The sequence below is a fragment of the Rhipicephalus microplus genome, chromosome 2 (genome assembly GCF_043290135.1).
Source record: "Rhipicephalus microplus isolate Deutch F79 chromosome 2, USDA_Rmic, whole genome shotgun sequence".
NCBI lineage: Eukaryota > Metazoa > Arthropoda > Arachnida > Ixodida > Ixodidae > Rhipicephalus > Rhipicephalus microplus.
The window spans coordinates 24626975-24650082 of NC_134701.1; the positions used below are offsets into that span (position 1 = coordinate 24626975).

The 23108-nt window shown below is 44.8% G+C and overlaps 1 protein-coding gene across 5 annotated transcripts in view; it reads right to left on the reverse strand.

Annotated features, from left to right (window-relative positions):
* Window positions 1-23108, reverse strand: part of RASSF8 (ras association domain-containing protein 8) — a 139410-nt gene that overhangs the window by 86478 nt on the left and 29824 nt on the right. For all 5 annotated transcript variants that reach the window (XM_037420280.2, XM_075886313.1, XM_075886310.1 and 2 more), the window contains exon 3: window positions 11098-11375. In XM_037420280.2, the coding sequence (XP_037276177.1) occupies window positions 11098-11375 (278 nt within the window). The remainder of the gene's footprint in view (window positions 1-11097; window positions 11376-23108) is intronic.

The window sequence follows — 23108 nt, forward strand, 5'->3', positions numbered from 1 at the left end:
TTTCTCGTAAATCAATGAAAAACAAAAAGTTTTTTTTTTTATTCAGTAGAATGGTAAACAGTGCCTAGAGCTCCAGCGTACACACTTTGATGTGGTTTACTATGGTGTCCCGCTGCTTACCTCGAAGATGGGTTTGATTATCGGCCACTGCAGCCGCACTGCGACTGAGGTGAACAGCAAGACGATTCATGTGCAGCAGATTAAAAAAAATACAAGGTGACCACAATTACTGAGCAGCGTGCCTCGCAATATTGTCACGCTTCTGAAACATATACGACAGCGTACTTGCACTTCAGGTTGAATTTTTCAGAGGTGATTCTTTTAAAAAGATGTTATTGTTTTGCTACCACAGTTGGTTTCTGTATTCGATGCATCAAAAAACTATTGGCCGCATTTTTTTTTTCTTTTTTTACACTTGCTCGATTATATCGCCGCGCGTTAGATCTTCCTGTGGGTAGTTGCTCATATTTATTCACCTTATTTAGCTCCATGTTTTTTTGGAAATAATTTCAGTACTCCGTTTCACTAGGAAACCAAGTTGAGGTTAGTTGCAGAAAATGCTACTGAATTCAGGTAGTGTCAACATGCAACATCCTAGCAACTATGCTGTCACACTTGTAAGTACCAGTTTAGACAGCCACCTGATGAATAAATTTTTTTCACGGCTGATTACCCCAAAACAGCATCAATCTGTATATGAACATGATGTGCGAGACTAATTGTTATGACATTTAGGCAAATGACATTTCATTATCACGTGAGCCATAAAGAGGAGTGCGCCTTCGAAACAGTTCATTTTGACTTTCTGGCATTTTTTTTTTCTGCAAGCGATTGCTATCAGCAGTTCTCCTACCTGAAGTGACGTTTATGACGTGGTGGTAGATTGAGTCAACTGTTCGCGTAAATCAGGGTGTGCGACTACATAATCCTGATGACTGATGGGAAGAAATCTGTACATAAGATCCAAGTATACCGACGTCTCAGAGTTCCGGAAACCATTCTGTGGTTTGCAGCATTACTTTTTTTTTCGAACTACGATAAGTGATTGTGTATCAAAGACAGATCCATCTTAAGTATCATGCATCCCAAAGCGGATTTCTGCCTAATGAGCTACTATATTTGCAGAGCCAGACATAACTTGCACGTTAAATCGCAATGCTGCGAGTACACTGAAAACATCCTAATTTCATTTCTACACAATGTTTATTCGACACAAATGTTTATTCATGTAGTATATGCCGAGTTGTAATGAATTCAGACCCATTTAGCACGAATATTTTCTTAGCATTGATTTTTTCGAGTATGTGCATGGTGAAAACAACTAATGTCTCACTGTCCTGCACTTTCGATTTCAAAGTGAATCCATACTTTCTGCAGCCTAGTTAACTTTAAACCGCAATAAAAACCTTTACTTTGTAGCTTTAGTTATTTACTACTCGAAATCTAGAATAAATGACCACCGTATTGCTGACGGGCGGGTACACGGAGGACTTGGAAGAAAGCATCTATTGGCATGTGTCGGCGGCGGAGCAGGCGAGTCCTTGCCATGATGTTTAAACGCTACAGTGGCGATTCCAGTGTTCATTCTCAGGGCTAATACTGAGACTAGACAGTAAACTGAGGGCCTTCGGTTGCGGAGAAGTCCGCCATCCAGCGCGAAATCACAAAGGTGACCACTTCCTCAGATTATACCGGTGCGGGGTCCGAATGCAATCCGCCGCTCTGGGTGTGCCCTGTTGCTTGTTTCAAGTGCCACAGGGTGCTGGCGCGAGCTCGTCAGATCATGATGGAAAGGGTTTCAGATCTGCGATATGGGCACGGCTGAGTTTTCCCGAATGGGGATCTTTCAGCAAGTACACGAGTGAAGTCCAAGCTTTCTCCACTTGGTATGAACCAAGCCACTTAGGAGCAAGCGGGGTTGAGAACCCCTTACTGGCGTCGCTAAGAGCCTGGTTACGCATCAGGCCAAGATCACTCACCAAAAAAAGTAGGTCGCGATGCTTGCGGTCATATTTGGCCTTCTGCTGAGCCCTGACTGACGCCAAACTTTGCCTTGCTTTGCAGAAAGCTCAACAAAGCCCATCTTGAAGAGTCGACGCGTAAGCGAAGCAGTCTGCCAGCGTCTCTTCGTCCTTGAACTGGCATTGAATGACGCTGGTCACCGGATTTGCTAACTCTCTTCCAAAACTTAAGAAGGCGGGCAAGAAACTAGTTGAGCAACTTTCAATGTTCGATTGGTCAAATGGTCTGCCCAGTCACTCCGACTTTTGGCAAAGGCCGCCAACATCGGTCTGATCGTACGATTGACATGCTCCGTAAAATTGGACTGGAGATGATAGGGTGAAGTGGTGCAGTGATCAATTCCGAGGAAACGGCATGTGACACCAAACACCCGAGCGGTGAGATACAAAGCATCGTCCGTGATAAGCCTTTCCGAGAAGCCGAACCGGCAAAAAACTTACAGCAGCCTCTCAAGCACTGCTCGCGTTGTCACCTTCCGAAGAAGAAACAATTCCACCCACTTCAACGACTACTATAAGGTGAATGAGCCCCTGCTTACTTCTAGGAAATGGTCCCATTAGATCACAGGTGGCCACTTGCCACGGATGCTCCCTAACAATTGGTTTCATCAGACCGGGCAATTTGCCATCCCTTGATTTCACCGCTTGACAAACGCGGCAAAAACGACAATAGCGAAAGATGTCACGCTTCACGCCGGGCCAGGTCACAACGCGACTCAGTTTTGCGAAAACTTTCAAGCCACTCAGGTGACCGGCCACGATTCGTTGTGAGAGGATCGCAACAGTGCGGCTCTCAGACTTTTGGGCATAACCACCCTAAACAAGTCGATGGACTAGTCGTCAGTGGATATATATGTCAGCAGGCGCCCGTCATGGTCCAGCAAATATGAATCCGCCGGGGACTCGGCGACACACGCTGTTTCAGCTACCTATTCGCGCCCGCTGCAGAGCAAGCAGCGTAACGGCGCTCCACCTTTTCGAGACGGTTGTTATCGGCGCCTGCCACAGAGAAAGCTATGTATAAGGCGCTCCGCCTCTCGGAGACTCGAAACGGATCACTTTGCTGAGCCTTCAGTAGCTCTTCGCTGCCGAAAGCAATTCCCATTCTCCCAAAGGTGGGGAGTCTGGTATCGCGCCCACTCAGGACCGCAGCGATCGCCATGTGCACAGTAGCACGGGTTCGCTCTCGGCACCGTGGCCTTCACAAAGCTCCCACGCTCGGCCGCTACATCGTGAGCCGCTTACCTGGATAGTAGCCAAGGTCGTCCGCATGAGGACTTCCCCCTTCCCCTTTTCGCCGCTGTTTCGCCCCCGGCGCTTGCATGTGCTAAGGCACCGCGAGTGGCTGTATCACCGGGATCAAGGTCCTCAGCAGACGATGGGGCACGAGATAGCGTGTCAGCTACCATGTTGATTCTCCCCTTTCTATACTGCACTTCAAAGTCATAGTGCTGTGTCAGGAGAGCCCAGCACGCCAGCCTGCCGGCAGGCTCACGGAGCCGCATCAGCCAGCTGAGCGCACTATGATCCCTTTGCATCATGAACTTCGTCCCGTCAAGGTAGACGTCAAACTTCCATAGTGCAAGCACGATGGTGAGGCACTTCTTTTCGGTCACAGAATAATTTTTCTTCGCAGGAACCAAGGAGCAGCTGGCAAAGGCCAACGACTGCAACACGCTATCGCATTCCTGTAGCAGGATGGCTCCTAAACCCAGAACGGCTATTTGGGCTAGTTGGTTAGAATCCATGGGTGTTGTCCTCGTGTTGTCCTCTTTGCTTTCCTTGCCTCACCTTTCGTTTCATGTTTCTTCTAGCACCTTCGTGCTCGCGCTGCAGCCCTTATCACCATGGATCCTAAACCCAGAATGCTCGCACCAGTTTGTACAACGAACGGTCTAGTCAGGTCAGGGAGCTTGAGCTGCGCTGTCTCCGCTATGGCGTTAGACAGTCGGCGAAATGCCTCCTGCTGCTCAGGTCCCCATTACCACTCAGCAGACTTACCCAAGAGCTTATCAAGGGCGCCTACAGTCGGGCACAGGACGGAATGAAGGAACGGTAAAAGTTGGCCATTCTTAAAAAGCGGCGAAAGCCGAGAGCAGAGCACATCCGGACTGTCCGACGTCGTCAGGTCAGTGCCCCGAGCACTTAGTGCCCACAGCAGCGTCACGCACGTACACACACATGCACACACCGCCGACGGCTGCGCGAGCAAAGGCGAAAAACGTCCTTCGCCCCTCCCGTTCGGAAGGGGAGACAAAACGTGAGAGTTCGCCGTAGGCGCGAGGTGCCGTTAGCGAAGTACAACGAGCCCCTAAACAATAAAAGTCGATGGACAGAAAAGAAAGTGCGTGCTCACCCTCAGCTGTCCCGGAGAAATTTGACTCACTCCCGACACGTGCCCTCAAAGCGTCCAGAGAGACTCCGCGCACGGCGCCACAGTTGTCATCCGCTACCGGGTGAGAGGGGTTAAATGTCACTTCTCGCTTTCCCAGCGCGGCAGACAGCGGAGGTGGGGAGTTTTGTCGGGACATGAGAACGGCAGAAAATGGGCAGGAAAGCCTGTGCAAAGGCGGCGGGCTAGCCTCCATTTCCACAAACTACACATTATTTTTTTTTATTAAATTAAAATACGGCCAGCGCAAATGCCATTCTTGTTGGTTCAAATAAAGTGGAAACCACTTTGAATTGTAGTAGGACTTAACTTTCAGTAGAATGCAAGTGATAATTTGTAAAATATGTTGGTTTAAAATTTACTGTATGTAGAGCATAAGACCCAGTATAACAATCTTCAAAACTTGAAAAATAATGACCCTATATGAGGGTAATGTGTTCATTTAACCTTGAAGTATCACAGAAAAAAAAAACCTTGAAGTGGGGCTTCGTGGCAGTGAGACTTTCTCCTGGTTAAGTACTTCACTGCTTCCCACCCCTTCACTGCAGTGAAACTCCCTTTACAAGGGGTTACAAGAGGACCAATATTTCCTTCAGATGCGAATTATAATCCACTCTCTGCAAATGTGTCAAACTTGCATGGCACTAATCCAAAGCACTCAGTATTACATTCCAAGAAAAAAAAGATATAGGAATGCTCTGTTATGTGTGAATTTCAGTAATAATTGTTAATTAACATGTAATCAGGTATCTGGTTATCGTGTGTTAGCATGAATTTTTGCATAAAAGAAGACAATAATAAATCTAAGTGCAAGCATAGTTTGTTTTTTGGTTGCATTCATTCAAAGAAAAGAAAAAAGTAATCTTGAAGTGGGTCCTGGAACACGGCACATTAACTTGTCTTTGAACATGGCATGGTTATCGTGTGTTAGCATGAATTTTTGCATAAAAGAAGACAATAATAATTGGTTATCGTGTGTTAGCATGAATTTTTGCATAAAGAAGACAATAATAAATCTAAGTGCAAGCATAGTTTGTTTTTTGGTTGCATTCATTCAAAGAAAAGAAAAAAGTAATCTTGAAGTGGGTCCTGGAACACGGCACATTAACTTGTCTTTGAACATGGCATGGCACTGTCCCCAGCCAAGTGATCTTCTGTAGCATGACGTAGCATATAGAAGCTTAACGACTGGTATTTGTCCACTCAAAAGGCCTCTACAAATGTACACACCTCGTTTCAAGCCCTTTGAATGAACAAACGGTGTGTGATGTGCCTCTAGATTTGATGTGTAGATTTGTACACACAACCGCTGAAAGGGATATACATGTACCTATTCGTTCATTTAGAATACTTCGATGCAACAACTTAAATTCGAATCGAACTGAATTCAAATACAGCGATATTAGTTTGAATATTACAGACATTCAAATATTTGCACAAACCTAAAGGAATCGTGGATTGGGAATATAGTCGGTGAACATTGAGTGGGCACACAGGATTAGGCGGTACCAGAATATTGAACGTCGGCCACTTATTGCAGTGTTTTCAACATATAAATATAAACAGTCTATTTTAGATGATGCTAAGAAGCTAAAAGGCTCCAATATTTGCATACAAGAAGATTTCTCAGTGGCAGTGAGCAGGAAAAGAAAATTTCTTTGGGAATTCGGAAAAAAAAAACGGTTGTGATGTTACTAGCGTAAATATGAAATATGATAAGCTATTCTTAAAGAGACTGTCTACCGCTCGGAAAAATTTGTCTGACTGTGGCGCAAATGAAAAGATCGTTCATCACATCGATGGCAATGAGCATGCTTTCGTGCCAGAAAAAGGAATTATAATTTTAACTTGATGTTGAAAATAGATAAAAAGTGACCACTAGCGTCACCCAACAGCGAATGTGGTCAATCTTGACAATCTATAGGTAGAACAAGAAATCCTCACAGGTAGACGTATTTTGCTTAAAAACAAACACGTTCAACTTGAAATTGTATTTTATGCACATGAGGCAGCTTTAGGTTGCACCAGAGACAAATTTTCGTTTTTGTTTTTTCTCACACGTTCGAATAGGCGCATGGTGGCGCTGCCGGCGGTGTGTTCGCTTGCCTGCATGCCTGCTTGCAAACGGCAGAGAAACGCGACCACGGCATCCGCCGGCACTCAAGAAAACAACAAAAAAGCATGTGTGTGCCTAAAACGACCACTAAGGTATTTGTTTTATTAATAACCAAACTTCATAAGCCTGCGAAAACTGCCTGCGGTTCCAGTTTTCGACTATCACCAGCACCAACCAGTGATGTGGGCATTCATCCCACCGATGAAAGGAGACATAACCGGGACAGGAAAGTTCTGTTTTAAAAATTTCTACGCACTTTCCAGAGAAACCGTTGCAAGGTTAGACACTTCACATGGTATGCTTTTTATTGCGACACAAAACAGTAGAGCAAAGAAAGACGATAGACAGTCCCTTTAAATAGGGAACATAAGTATATGATAGGAGCAGTGGCCAGGTTGGCTGACAACCCCTTCTGTGAAAACAGTAGTGGCGAGGAGACACTTCAGCATATCTTCTGCGACTGTCCTCACTGCAATGCACAGAGAAAATCACTTGCAGTTGCGCTAGCTCGCATAGATCGCAGACCGATGATGGCAGAAATCATTCTAGAATGTTGTCCAGAGAGATCATTGCGGGTGAAGACGACGAAAGCAGCCCTCAGCTTTTTGAAGGCAAAAGACATGAACCACTCGTTATAGACTAATAGTGTTATATGATGACTGAGCGACTTTGAGTGCTCCTTTCTCCTCTCCATCTTTGAAGCTCGCTCATCCCTGTCCCCCAGTGTAGGGAAGCATACCAGTCCTCCTAGACTGGTAACATTTCTGCCTTTTTTTTCCCGCCTGTTCTTTAGTGGCAAGGTTGTTCAACATCTGCATAGTAGATGTAACTTTTATTGCCGTCAATTGCAAAAGAATTAAAAACAAAGCGAAAGCCTGGTATGCATGATAAAACCTGTCATCACGCTTGGAATGGAATAATAGCTAAATGATGACGTAACAAACATTTTTCAAAGCTGCTTTAAAAATGATAGAAACTGTCGGGGTGGTGGGCTCTTCATGCATGCTCACAGGTAACTTTCTTCTTCTGCACGTGATACTGGTGGCAACCCTCGCCAACATGTATTGTGCAAAATCAGATTGTAAAATGGAAAAATATTGTTCATTTTCTAGACCTCCTCTAAGTTCTACAACTGTCACAACCAATTATCTTGTGATAGCTGCGGACTTCAATACTTCTGAATTTTCTTGGAATGAGCAGTCTTCTAACGCGACAGCTATGTCTCTAGTGGAGATAAAAATGTTGAACTTATTTAATGATAGCAAAGGAAGACGAAACACTGACCCCAATAAAAATAATTTAAATAAAAACAAGACGTTCCGGCTACCCAAGGAGCCTTTTTCACACTGAACGTATTTAGCTAGTCACACTTTTGAACTTCATTGTGAATAAGGTTTCCACATGGGAGCAGAAACGTCTTGTTGTTGTTTTAAAGTGTTTTAATTGTGGTCAGCATTTCATCTTCTTTTGCATTGCCTCCTTCCGACCAGATGGGATCCCGTCAGACCCTGGACTTCATCATGATTTAAAAAATTTTTCATTAGCTCAGATGGTAACTCAGTGCACGAGAAAAAATATCGTAATTACTCAAATCATCGCGCACCTTTTTTCCGGTTAAGCGAGTTCATAAGTCGCATGCGCGTTAGAATCGAGTACGAACAAAAACATTACGGTCAATCTATTGTCATCGGCAAATCCAAAATGGCCGCCCCCTACGTGCGTCGCCCATTTCTGCCTATGTGTTTCCCATGTGCGGCACTTCGTACGTGTGCTGAGGAGTTCGTCATCTAGTAGTGCATTAGCATCGACGGCGTGGAAGGGCCGACTCCAAAAACTCGAGTGCGCCACGATGCCGCTTTTAAAAGAAAAGTCATCGCGTGTGCAGAAACGGACGGAAACCGGGCCGCATCGCGGTCGTTCGGAGTTCCCGAAACGTGCGTGCGGGACCGGCGGAAACAAAAGCAGAAGATTGTCGACAGCAAAGCTTCACGCAAAGGCTTCAGTGGACCACAGCAGGGTCGGTTTCCGTAAATAAAGAGCTGCTCGGCGAGTATGTGCTTGAGCAGCGAGCGGCACAGCGGCCCGTGACGACAGAACTGCTCCAAGTACGGGCTATGCAATTAGTCTTAGAAAAAGGTCTAATGCAGAGCCAGTTTAAAGCGAGCAGGTGCTAGCTAACTAACTTTATGAAGAGGAAAGGCTTTTCCCTCCGAAAGGGAACATGCATATGCGAAAAGTTTTGCGGTGGAGTACGATGAAAAGCTTCTCAGTTTTCAGAGGTTCGTCCTAAACTTGCGGTGCAACAACGGCTACCTGCTTGGGCAAATCGGGAATGCCGATCAGACGCCTCTTTACTTCGACATGCCTGGCACCACAACCGTCGAGAAGAAGGGGGCGAAGCAAGTTCGCGTGCTGACATCGGTCCACGGTAAAACCACAGTGACGGCAATGCTCTGTTACACGTCAGATGGACACAAACTTCGGCCGTACCTTATATTTAAATGGAAGATGCTCCCGAAAGGAGTCGTTTTTTTCGAGTGGTGTGATCGTGCGGGCCAGCGAGAAAAATGGGTGCGTGTTGCAATCGATGTCTTACATTTTTTTTTTTTTTTCGCGGTGGAAATCGGGTGCGCGTTACAATCGAGGGCGCGCTAGAATCAAGTAAATACGGTATCTTAATTATTTTTTTAAACTTATCAACAAAATTGGATAAAGACAATTCAGGGGGTGGGTCCCTGGCATCAGCAATCATAAAGCTGTGTTGTGTAAAATGAAGCGAAGATATGCAAAGACGCAAACATCGGTATTAAGCACGATGTATAATTACAGCCAAGGGAACGTAAATGAAGCAGGCCTTGCTTTCAAACAATTTCAAATAAGAATTCAAACAATTTTTCGCAGCACGTAGCACTTTTGAAAAATTATGGCTGCTCTTTAGAACGAAGATACTTGACCTGCAAGAAAATTATGTGCCTTCATGGTTACAAAGCCCACGTGGTATTAAATCTAAGCTATTGTTTAATAGTAAGCTGAAGTGCCCTGCTAGCAAACGGAACAGGTTACATACAAGATTTAAAAGAAAGCTAAGTTCTGAGACTTGTGAGCAACTTGAAACATACAAAATTGCGTCAGGTGAAAGAAGACTGTGATTTGAATTCTCGATTCATAACGAGAAAGTTTTTCTGGAATCGTGTCAAATGTGATAAAAAAACAACAGTATGTATTCCCTCACTACAGCATAACGGAAAAGAAATAGAAAATAGCCTTGATATGGAAAACTGCTTCAATACATTTTTTGCCTCCATTTTCTCATCGTGTTCCTAAAAGAGGATTCTCCCTTAATCTACTGACAGAAGCATGGCCAACATGGATGACTTGGTTATTAAGGAAAACAGTATTTCAGACTCTCCTCGAACGCTTAGATGCCAGCAGAGAGAGAGGACCGGATGGACTGACAGGCAGTTTCCGCAAATAGACCACACCATTCATCCTACCGTTTCTGAAGGCACTATCTTTGAAATCATTGAGCACAACTGGACGATGGCATGTGCTGTGCCTGTGTATTAAGTTTGCCCCTGATGAACTGATCACCAACTATAGACCAATATCTCTAACGAGTACAGTAATAACATGTTAACTCGGAACAATCGCTGGGAAAAATTGAGCGCTATTTAATAAGATTGGTACTACTTCCCAGCTCTTCAGCAGCAGCAGCTTCTAATCTTTCTTTTCGTGAAGGTTCGAAAGTGAAAAAGAAAATAACTTAATAAATATTTGTGGCACAACTGATGCAAGGGCAAAAGAAGCGGACAGTATAGGGTGCCAGACTTTTAACACACTTTACAATTTTCCACACATTACCCAAATAGATATGCTTCCAGAAAGTGCAAAAAGGGGGGGCGCAGCACAAGCGACTATCACATTGCACACACAAAACAAAAGAAAGCTATCGCACAGGGCTATACAAAGTGATCGACGGACTCTGACGCATTTGTTCCCCTTCCTTTGTTTGCGATATGCCTCAAGTACTTCACGTACTAACGTTTCCCTGCTTTGTCCTATCACACGAGTTTTTCGGAACAGTGGTGTGCAGCCGCATGAAGCACAACGAAACGGCGAGGTTGAGCCCACGCCAATCTTAATCAATAATATATGCTCCCTGTATGGCCTACGAACAACTTACCACAGCTCAACGAAATTTCATAAACAATGCCCACCATGCAACGCACAACTGGCTGCCTGACCAGTTCTGCTTTTTCACTGCTTTTGCTTAGCGCTCTTTAATGTGTTCTTTTTTTGTAGTTGCTGCTGATGATGTTCATATATAACAAATTTAGTTCGTATGTATGGCATATTTTTCATGCCTTTTGCTGCAATGCCTTCCTTGTTATGGACTACTATCGGTTGTCCAAACTGCGCTGTATACCCCCTCTCCCTCCCTCACTGTAATGCCTGAATGGTGCTGTGGGTACGAGAGTAAATCAATAAATAGTGCACTTATTTGCAACTTTTCGTTCCTCGACAAGCCGAAGGACTGGTGAATACATGAATAAAACCGTGTGGCTCACCAGCATCCTTCTGGGCCAGTTCCTCATGCACCTTGTGCAGGTGCTCTCTCTGAAGGCTGACCACCCGAAGCAGTTCCGAGTAGTCGTCGGGTGGCTGCTGCTTGCTGGGCGAGTCCCCCAGGCCCTGAAGAGGTGGGTCCCCCCCTCGAGAAGGCAACAAGTGGTGCGTACCAGCCGCGAGCCGTGTGACTGCCTCATCGTATGGCGGTGGCCGCCGTGGCCGATGCGACACCCTTTCCAATGGGAGGGATGCCTGCACAGCCACACCGCTGTGTGGCCTATGGGGAAAAAAACAACCTTGTAGACCGATGCGGGCTGCAACTTTTAAACAAGACAAGAACAAGTTCAAGAGCAATACTATATTGAAACGGAAGTTCGAGAGGCCATACATGTCTACTTAGGAGCCCCGCAAATAGAAAAACTCTTTATATACCATATTTTTTTACATATAATTGGCGCCAAAAAACAGAAAGATTCACATAAAAAAAGAGGCTGTGCGTTATATGCATGCTAAATTTTTTTTCTTTGTATACAATTAAAGTTAGGGATGCTAGTTATATGTGAAAAGATATAGTGCATATATGTGTGTATTATAGAGACAAATATACACAGGGTGTTAAAGCTAAAAAGCAACATGCATTAAAAATTTTAAACATATGCACTACATGTCTCGAATTAGCACGATATTCATCTAAGCCATACAGAGTACATTAGAAAATTTTGTCAGAATGCCAAGCTTGGAAATAAAATAAGATTGCTGAATATACTTTTTATATTGCAACTAGAAAAAATATTCCATATAAATGTTGTTGCACCTGTTCAGGAACAACTAATTTGCAAATATACAGAAAGATAACTCCCCTGCTCAATTTTTTACTGGCTTTTCCTTAACCCTTTAAGGGTGAATTTTTTTTTTTAGCCAAATGCAACCTGTCAAGGTCCGTTATTTTTATTGCTGATTTAAATTCTTCACATGAATCTAAAAAAGGTGTGACTTTCTAAGGGTGACAATAGAGCGACTAACTGAATCGGCTGTGTTGTTACATACACATTGTGTATTCCTGATTTACAGCAACATTTAAAAAAGCTCTAGAACTAACAAAAAATCGCAGGATATCCATAGATTGAATGATAATGAGAGGGATGAAGTGCTGGAGGGCTTCATCGCTAAACCGTTCACCATCCCCGATATCGCCCACTACATCATCAAAGAAGTGACAAACACTGTATATATTTACCCAAGAAATTTTATTATAAGTGGTAGCTAAACGTCGCTTCTGTTCCCCCTTTATTATAACGGCTTTATGGTCGGTGAAGTGGTGGATCGGTGATAGGGCATTGTGGGACGTTTGCAAGGACGAAATAGTGGGCAGTTGGCAAAGGTGGAACTATTGGCAGTCACGTACAAACAAGGAATCAACACAGTGAGACAATCTATAAGCTATGTTCAGATAAACGTTGGTGCATGTCTGGCGACCCCCTCCGATTTCGCCAGAAAAAATATATTTTGTTTTCAGAGTTCCCAGGACCACAAAACCACTTTTGGCTTCACAAAAAATCTTACCTTAAAAAAACTTTACTAGTATCCATTGAGCTGTTACCCCTTCTTTCAAATTTTGCAAAAAAAGGATTTCGATGAGATCCCGCAAAAAAACTTTTGTAGCTGTAGGTCTAAAACGTTTAGGCCACATACTAAGAATAGTTTTCATTGAAAAACCATTACTACTTTGCCGTTCTGGCAGTGTTACTTTAAGCAAAAGAAACTTGTAAAATCGGCACACAATTTAACATCACTCAATTTTTGGATTTTTTTTCTCCGCGCGTATAAAAGTCAGACTTCCCAAAAATTTGGAGAGCATTGGCACATGTAATTTGTCGAACATAAGTGTTGAGAGCGACGTCAAACGTTAAGCAGAAACATTTGGCTGAGGACATATCTCTGAAAATGCAATATCTTGAAGACCATTAAAAAAAAGCCATCTTCGATCTTTTTTCCAGCTCTTCGGAATTAAACCCAAGCACGTACTCTACCTTAAGCTGCAAAAACATGTTGCATTATTCTTGTGAAAACGAAGTTACAAAGCACGAAAAGTGGTAAAAATGGCATAAACTGATTACCTGCGGCATCGAGTGAACAGGAAGCAATAGTTGCCATAATCAATATCTTTAGGCCATGAATGTGTTTTGTGGATGTTAATAAATGACGGATTGAAAAAACAGAAACAGATGGTTTCGAAAAGAAGAGAGAGAGAGAAATAATTAAAAGGAAGAGACAGGGAGGTTAACCTAGACGAACTTGTTTGCTACCCTGTACGGGGGTGGAGAAAAGGGTCGGAAAGAGGATAGCTATAGAGAGATATAAAATAAATTAGAAAAAAAAACACATGTGCACACATTCAGGGAGTTCCGATCACAGTCGTTTGGACAGGCCGGTTGAACGCAAGAAGTGCATGAGCGCCTTCATAGCCTTCTTCTGCGACATAAAGTCCTGTCAGCAGCGCAGGAGTCTTTCTTCCGAAAGAGGCTGGTTGTCCAGTTCATCTAGTTCATTACAGAGTGACTGTCTCTGCGAGCAGTATTGTGGGCATTCACACAGAATGTGCCAAGTTGTTTCATCACTGCCACAATGGTCGCATGCAGCAGTGTCAGCCATTCCTACGCGGAACGCGTACGCATTGGTAAATGCGACGCCCAACCATAATCTGCACAGCATAGTAGCGTCTCGTCGGCGTAATTCCACAGGAATTCGAAGACTGAGAGTTGGGTCTAAAGTACCTAACCGTGCATGGAAGAAATGTGACTCGTTCCATTGCGACGTGATGCGCTTGCGAGCAAGCATGCGGAGTTTCCGTGCAGCGTCAGTTCTGGAAAGCGGAATTGATATTTCATCGCTTTCAGTATGGGCAGAACGGGCAGCTCGATCGGCCCGTTCATTGCCAGTTATTCCACAATGACTTGGCAGCCATTGAAAGGCTATTTCATGTCCTTCCTCAATGAATTGGTGAGTCTTTTCTGCAATCTCAAATACCAGCTGTTCGTACGGGCCGTGGCGTAAAGGGGATAGAAGGGATTGCAGTGCCGCCTTTGAGTCACTGAAAATTGTCCATTTTTGTGGCTGTTGATCGCTGATAAATTGCAATGCGGCACGAAGGGCTGTGAGCTCTGCTCCCGTTGATGTCGTAAGGTGGTAGGCCTTGAATTTTCTTGTCGTGTCATTTATCGGTATAACAAATGATGCCGTTGAACTCTTCTGTAAAACAGAGCCGTTGGTGTATACGTGTATACAGCCTTGATACGTCTCGTATAACAAGAGCAGAGCAAGCTGTCTAAGAGCAGGCGACGACATATCTGCTTTTTTCTTGATGCCAGGTATAGTTAGCCTGATATTAGCCTGAGTCAGGCACCAGGGAGTAGAAAAGAAAATTACAACTATATTTTTCTACGCGTTTCACAAAAACTTGTACATGAATCCCAGCCACTGAGCATGCCATAATGCGGAGCCACATTCTTCGCAAGAATAGCTTTCAAGGTCTTTTGCGAATGCAAGCCTACGTTCACCTCAGGGAGAGTGTGGTTTTAGAGAATCCACTGCTAGATGTTTATCGTTTCGCATGGCATGGCGGTAATTTGATAACGCAAAAGGTCTGAAGGTGCGTAGCAGCACAAGCGGTGCGCCTGCTACCCGACCACCTGTGCCAGCTTTCTAAAAAAGAAAGAACACAAAAAGGAAACGGCTGAACTCGCTTCAAAAAGGTCACAGTCATTTGAGAACGTTGACTTTCACTAACATTCGTCATCCATAACCCGGCAGTCATCTGCTATTCAACGAATGTGAGAACACTTGCGCATATAGCACTCCTCTGAGATTCACGGCTACATTGTGGAGCTCAAAGCGAGTGTTTTGTGCTGACTACTTAAAGAGGCATAAGAAGATTGCCTACAAGCGGAACTTTCGATGTGTGAAAGATTTAAATGTCGCCTTATTGAAGGGGCCCCTGAGACGCTTATTTAAGTAACCCAAAATGAATTCACTGGAAAAGCTTATTGCCTCACGAATTCAACGCCGCAAAAATTTTAAGAATCCGTTTAGTGCAAGTGAAATTACAAAGGTTTGTCTCATGCTGCAATTGCATTCTCTCTTCTCTCGTCCCGACGAAAGTGCTGGAAGCTAAGCAGGGAGGGATGGCAGAGCCACAGAAAAACGTGACACGCGCCTAGTGGCCTTGAGCACTTCTTTTCTTTTTTTTTCTTTGAATGCCCTGCTTTTTCAGTGTGATCGCGTGCGCACCCGTGGACAAGTCGCGGCCTTCCTCAGCGATCTCTGTAACGAGCGAGCGCACCATGTTCAAATCAGCCAATGACTGATACATGGGTAATTCACGCGTGATTTTTGGGCATATTCCGCCATTTTTCGAGAGAATAGAAAGCAATTTTTAGCTGACTTTGGTAATTTATTGTGAATTCCAGGCTGCGTGCTGTGTTATAATATTTGGCTCCCGTGTTGTCGGGAGCTTCTACTACCGATTGACAGCGTTTTCTGGCCATGCTCAAAAAGTGTTGCTAAAGGGGCCCTGCAAGTGCATGCCAGAAGAAGCCTCATCCATCAGAGAAACCAATAATTTCTGCCAGAACTGCTTCAACTACTTCAAAGAGGTCGTCGCAGAGTCTCCGGAAGGATCTCAGTCTGAACAAAATTTTTTGAGGAGCTAAACGTGTTCGTTCATTCGTTCAGACAACCGATGTGACACCCCTGAAAATTCCGGCAAACGTGAAAACACATTGCCGAGCATCCTACTCCAAGCGTAAGAAAGTTGAGATCGAGGGTGCTCTCTCCAGGAAAATTTCTGCTGGCCTTACAGCAGCGTACGGTCCACGTTCATAGCGAGCATATCGGCAAGAGTCTTGTTGAAACATTCCGTGAGGCCGTTTGTCTGGGGGTGGTAAGCTGTCGTACGACGACGATAGGTGTGGCTGAAATGCAATAGCTGAGGGTGGTGCGGCGCAAAGAAATGCGCACCAACATAAACGCATGTGGCAGTGCTCTCCCCCATGAAAGAGCATCATTTCGATGCTACAAAGTAATCAATACAAATGAAACTGGAAGCTTTCTTAAAAAGTGGTGTAGGAAAAAAACAAATATACACATCGCAAAATATTTTTCGTGAGTTCGCTAACGCTGGAAAAACTTTTTCATGTGCACAACATGCTCGACTTTAGGGCGCGCCCGGCATCGTTGAGATTGCGTAACCCTATCACGAACAACTTTATACGTGAGTGGCTCCGGACGCCGTGTGATCTTGTAACGTCCAAAGCAGCGACGGAAGAGCTTCTCGCTAAGACCACAACGGCGAATTTGTGTCCATACCATTACACAATCACCAGGTGCAAAATCCTGCCCACGGCGTCGCAAGTTGTAGTGTCGGGCATCGGCGTGTTGCTGTTTCTTTATGAGGGTTCAGGCAAACTGGGGGGCTTCCTCTGCACGTTGTAGAAATCTGGCAACATCTTTGTCGATGGTCTCATCACCGATGTGTGGTAGCATGGCGTCCAGCGTAGTTGTAGCGTGTCCGCCATGAACAAGTTTGAAAGGCGCCATATGCTTTGTCTCCTGCTGCGCTGTATTACACGCGAACGTAACATGGGGAGAACTTCGTCCCACGTCTTGTGCTCGACGTCCATGTACATAGCGAGCATATCGGCAAGCGTCTTGTTGGAACATTCCGTGAGGCCGTTTGTCTGGGGGTGCTAGGCTTTCGTACGACGATGACAGGTGTGGCTGAATTGCAATATCTGTTGTGTGAGATCTGCAGTGAACGCTGTTCCCTGTCGGTAATAAGAACTTCAGGTGCGCCATGATAAAGGAAGATGTTCCTCACAAAGAATCTTGAGACCTCTAGTGCACCCCTTGACAATAACGCTCTTGTTTCTACGTAGCGCGTCAGGTAATTCGTAGCCACTACTACACATTTGTTCGCGTTGGACGACGTCAGAAACGGACCAGGCAGGTCCATAACAATTTCCTGAAAGGGCTTCATGAAGGGTCAATTGGCTGCAGGAGTCCAGCCGGCCTAACAGGTGGGGTCTTGCGCCGTAGAAAGTCGCTGCAGGTTCTTACATAGAGAGCAACGTCGGCGTTGAGACGCGCCTAGTGATATTTTTCCCGCATTCTTGATAAAGTACGAGCGAATCCAAGATGTCTGGCAGTCGGCTCATCGTGAGACACCTGCAAAATCTCTGGCCGCAGATTGTGTGGCACGACTAAATTGTATTTCGACCCATTTGGCACAGAGTTCTTCCAGAGTACGCCATTGTGGAGGCACAGTGACGAAATGACCCACCTGTACATCCTGACTGGTGAATCGGTGTTGCTCTCCAAGAAGTCAACGACGCTGCGTAGGTCAAGATCTGTGCGCTAGTTGTCTGCGAAATCACTAGCACTGCGAAATCATTAGCCCGAGAAAACAGTCGTCATCTTTGTTAGGTGGAGCTGGTTCAACGGGTGCTCTTAACAGGCAGTCTGCGTCTGAATGTTTTTTTTCCCGATTTGTAGACCACTGTTATGTCAAACTCCTGTAGCCCTAAGCTCCAACGAGCTAAGCGACCGGACAGGTCTTTCAAGGTTGTAGAGCCAGCACTTGACAGGCAGTGTGCGGCTGAATGTTTTCTTCCCGACTTGTAGACTTCTGTTATGTCAAACTCTTGTAGCCGTAAGCTCTGACGAGCTAAGCGACCGGACGGCTCCTTCGGGTTGGCGAGCCAGCACAAGGCATGGTGGTCGCTGACCACTTTGAACGGCCTGCCCTACAAGTACGGTCGAAATTTTGTGACTGCCCAGATAATGGCCAGACATTCCTTTTCGGTTGTCGGGTAATTTCATTCAGCCTTCGAAAGAGACCTGCTGGCGTACGCGATGACCTGTTCCTGTCCCTCCTTTGTTTGGACCAATACAGCGCCAAGCCCTAAGCCATTTATGTCTGTGTGAACCTCAGTGTAGGCGTCCTCATCGAAATGATCAAGTAGTGGTGGCGACCGTACCCGTCTTCCGGCCGTATGAGTGTCAAGCCCTAAGCCCTTTATGTCTGTGTGAACCTCAGTGTAGGCGTCCTCATCGAAATGATCAAGTAGTGGTGGCGACCGTACCCGTCTTTCGGCCGTATGAGTGGCTTCTGCCACTCATACTTCACGTTAGATTTTGTGAGGCAAGTAAGGGGCTCAGCGATTTGTGAGAAGTTCCGGACGAAATGCCAATAATAGGCGCAAAGTCCCAGAAAACTCTGCATTATCTTTTTGTCAACTGGTGGTGGAAAGTTTCCGATGGTGGCTGTTTTCTGGAGGTCAGGCCGTACGCCATCACGACAAACTACGTGCCGTAAAAACAGAAGCTTTTCACAGAGAAGTGGCACTTCTCTGACTAACGTTAGACCTGACGATTTGATTGCCTCGAGTACTGCCTGTAGCCTTTCGAGGTGTTCTTCAAAGTTTGCTGCAAAAAACAACGTCGTCGAGATAAATGAGGCAGGTTTGCCACTCGGGTCCTGCCAAAAAGTTTGTCCATAACTCGTTGAATTGTGGCAGGGGAAGAACAAAGTCCAAATGACATGACTTGAATTTCAAATAGGTTGTCCGGTGTAATGAATGCGGTCTTCTCCCAGTCTCTTTCATCGACTTGAATCTGCAAATAGCCGCTGTTCAAGTCCATCAAGGAAAAGTACTTGGCACTGCAGAGTCGATCAAGAGCGTCATCAATTCCCGGTAGTGAGTACACATCTTTTCTCGTGATGCTGTTGAGTCAGCGGTAATCGATGCAAAACCTCAGTGTACCATCTTTCTTCTTCAAAGAAAGATGGCCTCAGCCTGTTCTCTTTCGTGGGCATGTGGGAATGTAGATGCCAGTCGTCTTTTAAAAATGTCCCAAGTCGCCAGAGGAGTCTCCTGCTTTTCATACCAAGTTCAGGCACAGTCTTCAAGAAAGAAAAAAACTTTGTGCAGCTTGTCTTTTTCTAACAACTTGTTATACAACGCGACTCTCTCGAACCTGTCCAGCCACTCTTGCGAGTCCTCACAGGCGCAGCCATGAAATTCGGTGGTTCCTTCGGTTATTGGAACGTAAACGTAGCGGGAGCAGCGGCATTTGTCATCATTGTTGAAGGATGAGCTTTCACGTGTCATTCAGTGTCTTGCAACAGTCCGTGCTCCGGAGGCAGTCTCTGGCGCCTTCGACTGGTTCGGATTTTTCCTGGGTTCTCTACCTTTACGGCTTCTGTATTTACGGCGGTTGTATTTGCTTAAGGGGCTTCACGGCTTGAAGGGGGTGTTCCAACCATAAGCATCTCCACCAAATGTCACACTTACGTGGTGGTCTTGGCCCGTAAGCACGAAGACGAGGCGACTTGAAAAAAAAAAAAAAAACACTTTATTTGAGCGAACTTTTGACCATAAAATAATTGCGTGAAAAAACTGTCGGTGGCTTCAAAACAACCTGTGCGGTTCAGCGTCAGCGGAAGGAATGCCCAAGCTCTCTTCACTGATACGCATCAGTTTCTCACGTGGTCCCACTGGTTATTAAAAGCATGCCCAGCGCGTGAGCCATGGAACGACGTGGTACCAACACCACACTGTAGATAAGCTGAGGGCGGTGCTGTGCAAAGAAGTGGGCACGAACATGAACGCACATGGCAGTATTCATCGCTTTGTTCTGGCAGTGAAACTGACTTTTTGTTTCTTCGTGTTCTCAGCACGGGACCCAGAAAAGGTGTGAAGACTATTTTCATTTCATTTCATTTGTTGCATCCTTAAAGGCCCGAGGGCATTACATAAGGGGGGGGGGGGGCAATAAATACGCTGTGAGGGTGTACAATTCAATGTGATCAACTTATCATAAACAATACAGTTCTAAATACGCATATGGAAGTTTGGTCCAGAATGACAACACAAACTAATCAAACAATGAAAAAAAGAAACTTTTGACTGGGAAAAAAAATGAACGTAAACAATACGACAAAAAAAAAGTACATACAGTACACTGGTGGGATATATCTACAGCCATGGATTATTGGGTGAAATCAAACTGGGATTCCAATTTTGCGCAGAATGATGTGCAGTCAGGTGTGGCAACTATGGAGTCGTGGAGACAATTCGAAAGTGTAATTGCTTGGGGGAAAAAGGAGTCGTTCATTGCAGATGTACGGCCGTTGATTGGTGCAATGGGGATAGAAGGGTTGATACGAGAAGAATTTCTGTTAGGAGGATGTAAAAGTTCGTGTCTTGATTTCGGGCAGAAAAAGAAACTGTGCAAGAGACATAGGCGTGAAATCAGGCGGCGTGACGCGAGAGATGGCATTTGTATTGATTGTTTTAGGGCGGTGACGCTGATTTCTCTGGAGAACTGTGAGGTTATAAAGCGGACAGCGCAGTTTTGGACTGATTCTAGTTCGTTAGCGAGATATGCCTGAGATTTTGTCGCGCCAATGCGGCAGCAGCGAGTTGCCTTCGTTTCCATGAGCAATACGCACTTGTGGTCCGCACACAAGGGCGCCGCAGCGAATGGTGTACGCTATACTGCTAAGCCACACCTAGTGCCGTGCGGGCAGTACATGATTTAGATTGATGGAGATGCTTATGATTGGTAGGTTTGTCGCGATGACTTGCGGCCGCATACGTTTGTAGCCGTCATCACGCTCGCGTGAATTCCTATCCAGCCTGATATCACCGCACATGCGCCGACCTTAGTCGTAGTAACCCGTGCATGATCTACTGGGGCTCTAATCGCAAATGTGAAAAATCGTAAGTTCTTCACAGTGACATATGCGAACGAATATTCGAGTTAGTTTTAATATTCGAAGTTTTTGAATATGTGGTCATCGAATCGAATATTACAAATGCAATATTCAACGAATATTTGAAACTTTCGAATATTCACACACCCCTAGTTAGGCATCGCAACCTATGTTTTGAAAGCAAGAAGTTCCGGTGCTCAGAGCAGGAGAGTTCTGCTGTCAAATTATAATATTAATGCGCGAGGTGCCTTGGTGCTGCTCAGTTTAGAATTATCAGACGAACTTAGCCGTCCGGCAATCCTTGGAACGGGGAGGGGATGTAATCTTGGCAGTAGGCAGCCCCACTTTAGCAGATATGCCTTCCCGTCCTTACAAGTAGCAACTTATTCAAAGTTTATCAACAGGAGCGTAGGAAAAAGCCTACTAGAAATATTTTATCGGGCTAAGCTTTGTTGCTGTGCAGAAGCCACATGGTGTCCCTGTACCTACTGTAACGTCACTGAGCTACCATTTTGTTAACAACCATTGCTAGTTATCAAGTTTTTAAAAAACATGCCGGCACCCCCAGCAAAACAAGCCTGCCCAATAGCGCTGAGCAAAATCAAAATGAGTGCCACACGGCAATGCAATCTCTCCCACAAAATTTGGATATTATGGACTTCGGATAAAATGGACTCATTTAGATGGACTATGACGGCCAATTGTAACGAGAGTAGACTGTAATAGAACTCACTCATGATATCAGCAGTGTTTTGACAAGCGACTAATTATCAACTGTTCCTTTCTGGATTTTAAGACGGCGTTTGACAATGTGTTTCATTCTCTGTTAATGGAGAAAATGCATTCCTACAACATAAATACACAAGTTATTTCATGAATTGTCAAATACCTTAAAATGTGCAAACAATATGTAGTTATGAATGATTTTGAGTCATCAAAAAGAGACGTCACCTGTGGTGTCGCTCAGGGCTCAGTTTTGGGACTACCTGTATCTTTTATTTATAAATAACATTGGGGAAGGAGTTAGGTCAAATTTTAGATAATATGCTGATGACTGTGTTTTATATATGCCTATTACAATCGAAGACCATTTTCACATTTAGCAATATGACCTGAACCTCATGTGCCGCAAGTGGAACATGAGCTTAAATTTAGGTAAGACTACTATCATGTAATTTACCTAGAAAAAGAATCCACGTTCAAAACAGTATACTTGAGATAATGTTTACTTATCTGAAGTGTATGAATACAAATATCTTGGAGCATATTGCCACTTTCCTTTCCTAAGTTTTGTTTTCGCCCCGTAACACTACATTCAGTGCAAACCACGCCTACGGTGTTAGAGAAGCTTCGAGGCTGTAGTAGATAGTTTTGTTAATTAAGCCTAATTTGTGAACCTTTCAGATTATTCTGGAACCTGCATCGCTGCTAGCGATGACGCTAGAATGTTCGACGGCAAGTGTATATATTCCGACACGCTTCGCCCCTTGTCAGTTGATCAATGGACGATGCTCTCTTCACCGCTATCAGTGCCAGCATTTTATTTGTTTTTTGTTTTTTTTTTTTTTGCGTGGCTACAAGTTCGGGCCATTAACAGTTCCTTCTTGTACGTGGACGTTAGGCAGGGTTGGAGGGAGACGAAGAGAAAAAAAGTGTTAGAAATAAAGAAGATGGCTGACACCCCAGCCTAGTACTGTCTATTATTACAAATTGGCGCAGTCGACAGGATATTTTCTGTGCGGACATTCAAGATGTGAGTGGACTTCACCATTGGAGCAAATCAACGCGGTGGCATCCGGATGTTGACTGCAATGCCTCAAGATAAAGACTAACTAGCTCTTCCGGAAGTAGTGAGCACTGACATATTTGTTTCCTATATAAGCACTAAAATGAAGCTCACTCCAGACCATTTACTTGCTAAAAGAACGGTGAGGATCAACATAAAACTTCAGGACTATGAGAACTTCGTGCTGACTCCAGTAAGAAACGGCGCAAAGCCTGCTACCGCTGCTTCGCTTGACAGTTCCGCCGAGCTGATCAACAAGTTTCTTGAACTGCACCAAGAACAGAATAGGCAGCAAAATGATTTAATGCGCTTGTTTGTAAACGCGACGGAAAGATTAAGCAGACGAGTCGCGAACACGTGAAGCCAGACATATCTGACGGAGAGTCTAATAGTTCCGAGTTGTGGCTCACGTTTTACGAGTATACATGCAATGAAAACTACTGGCACAG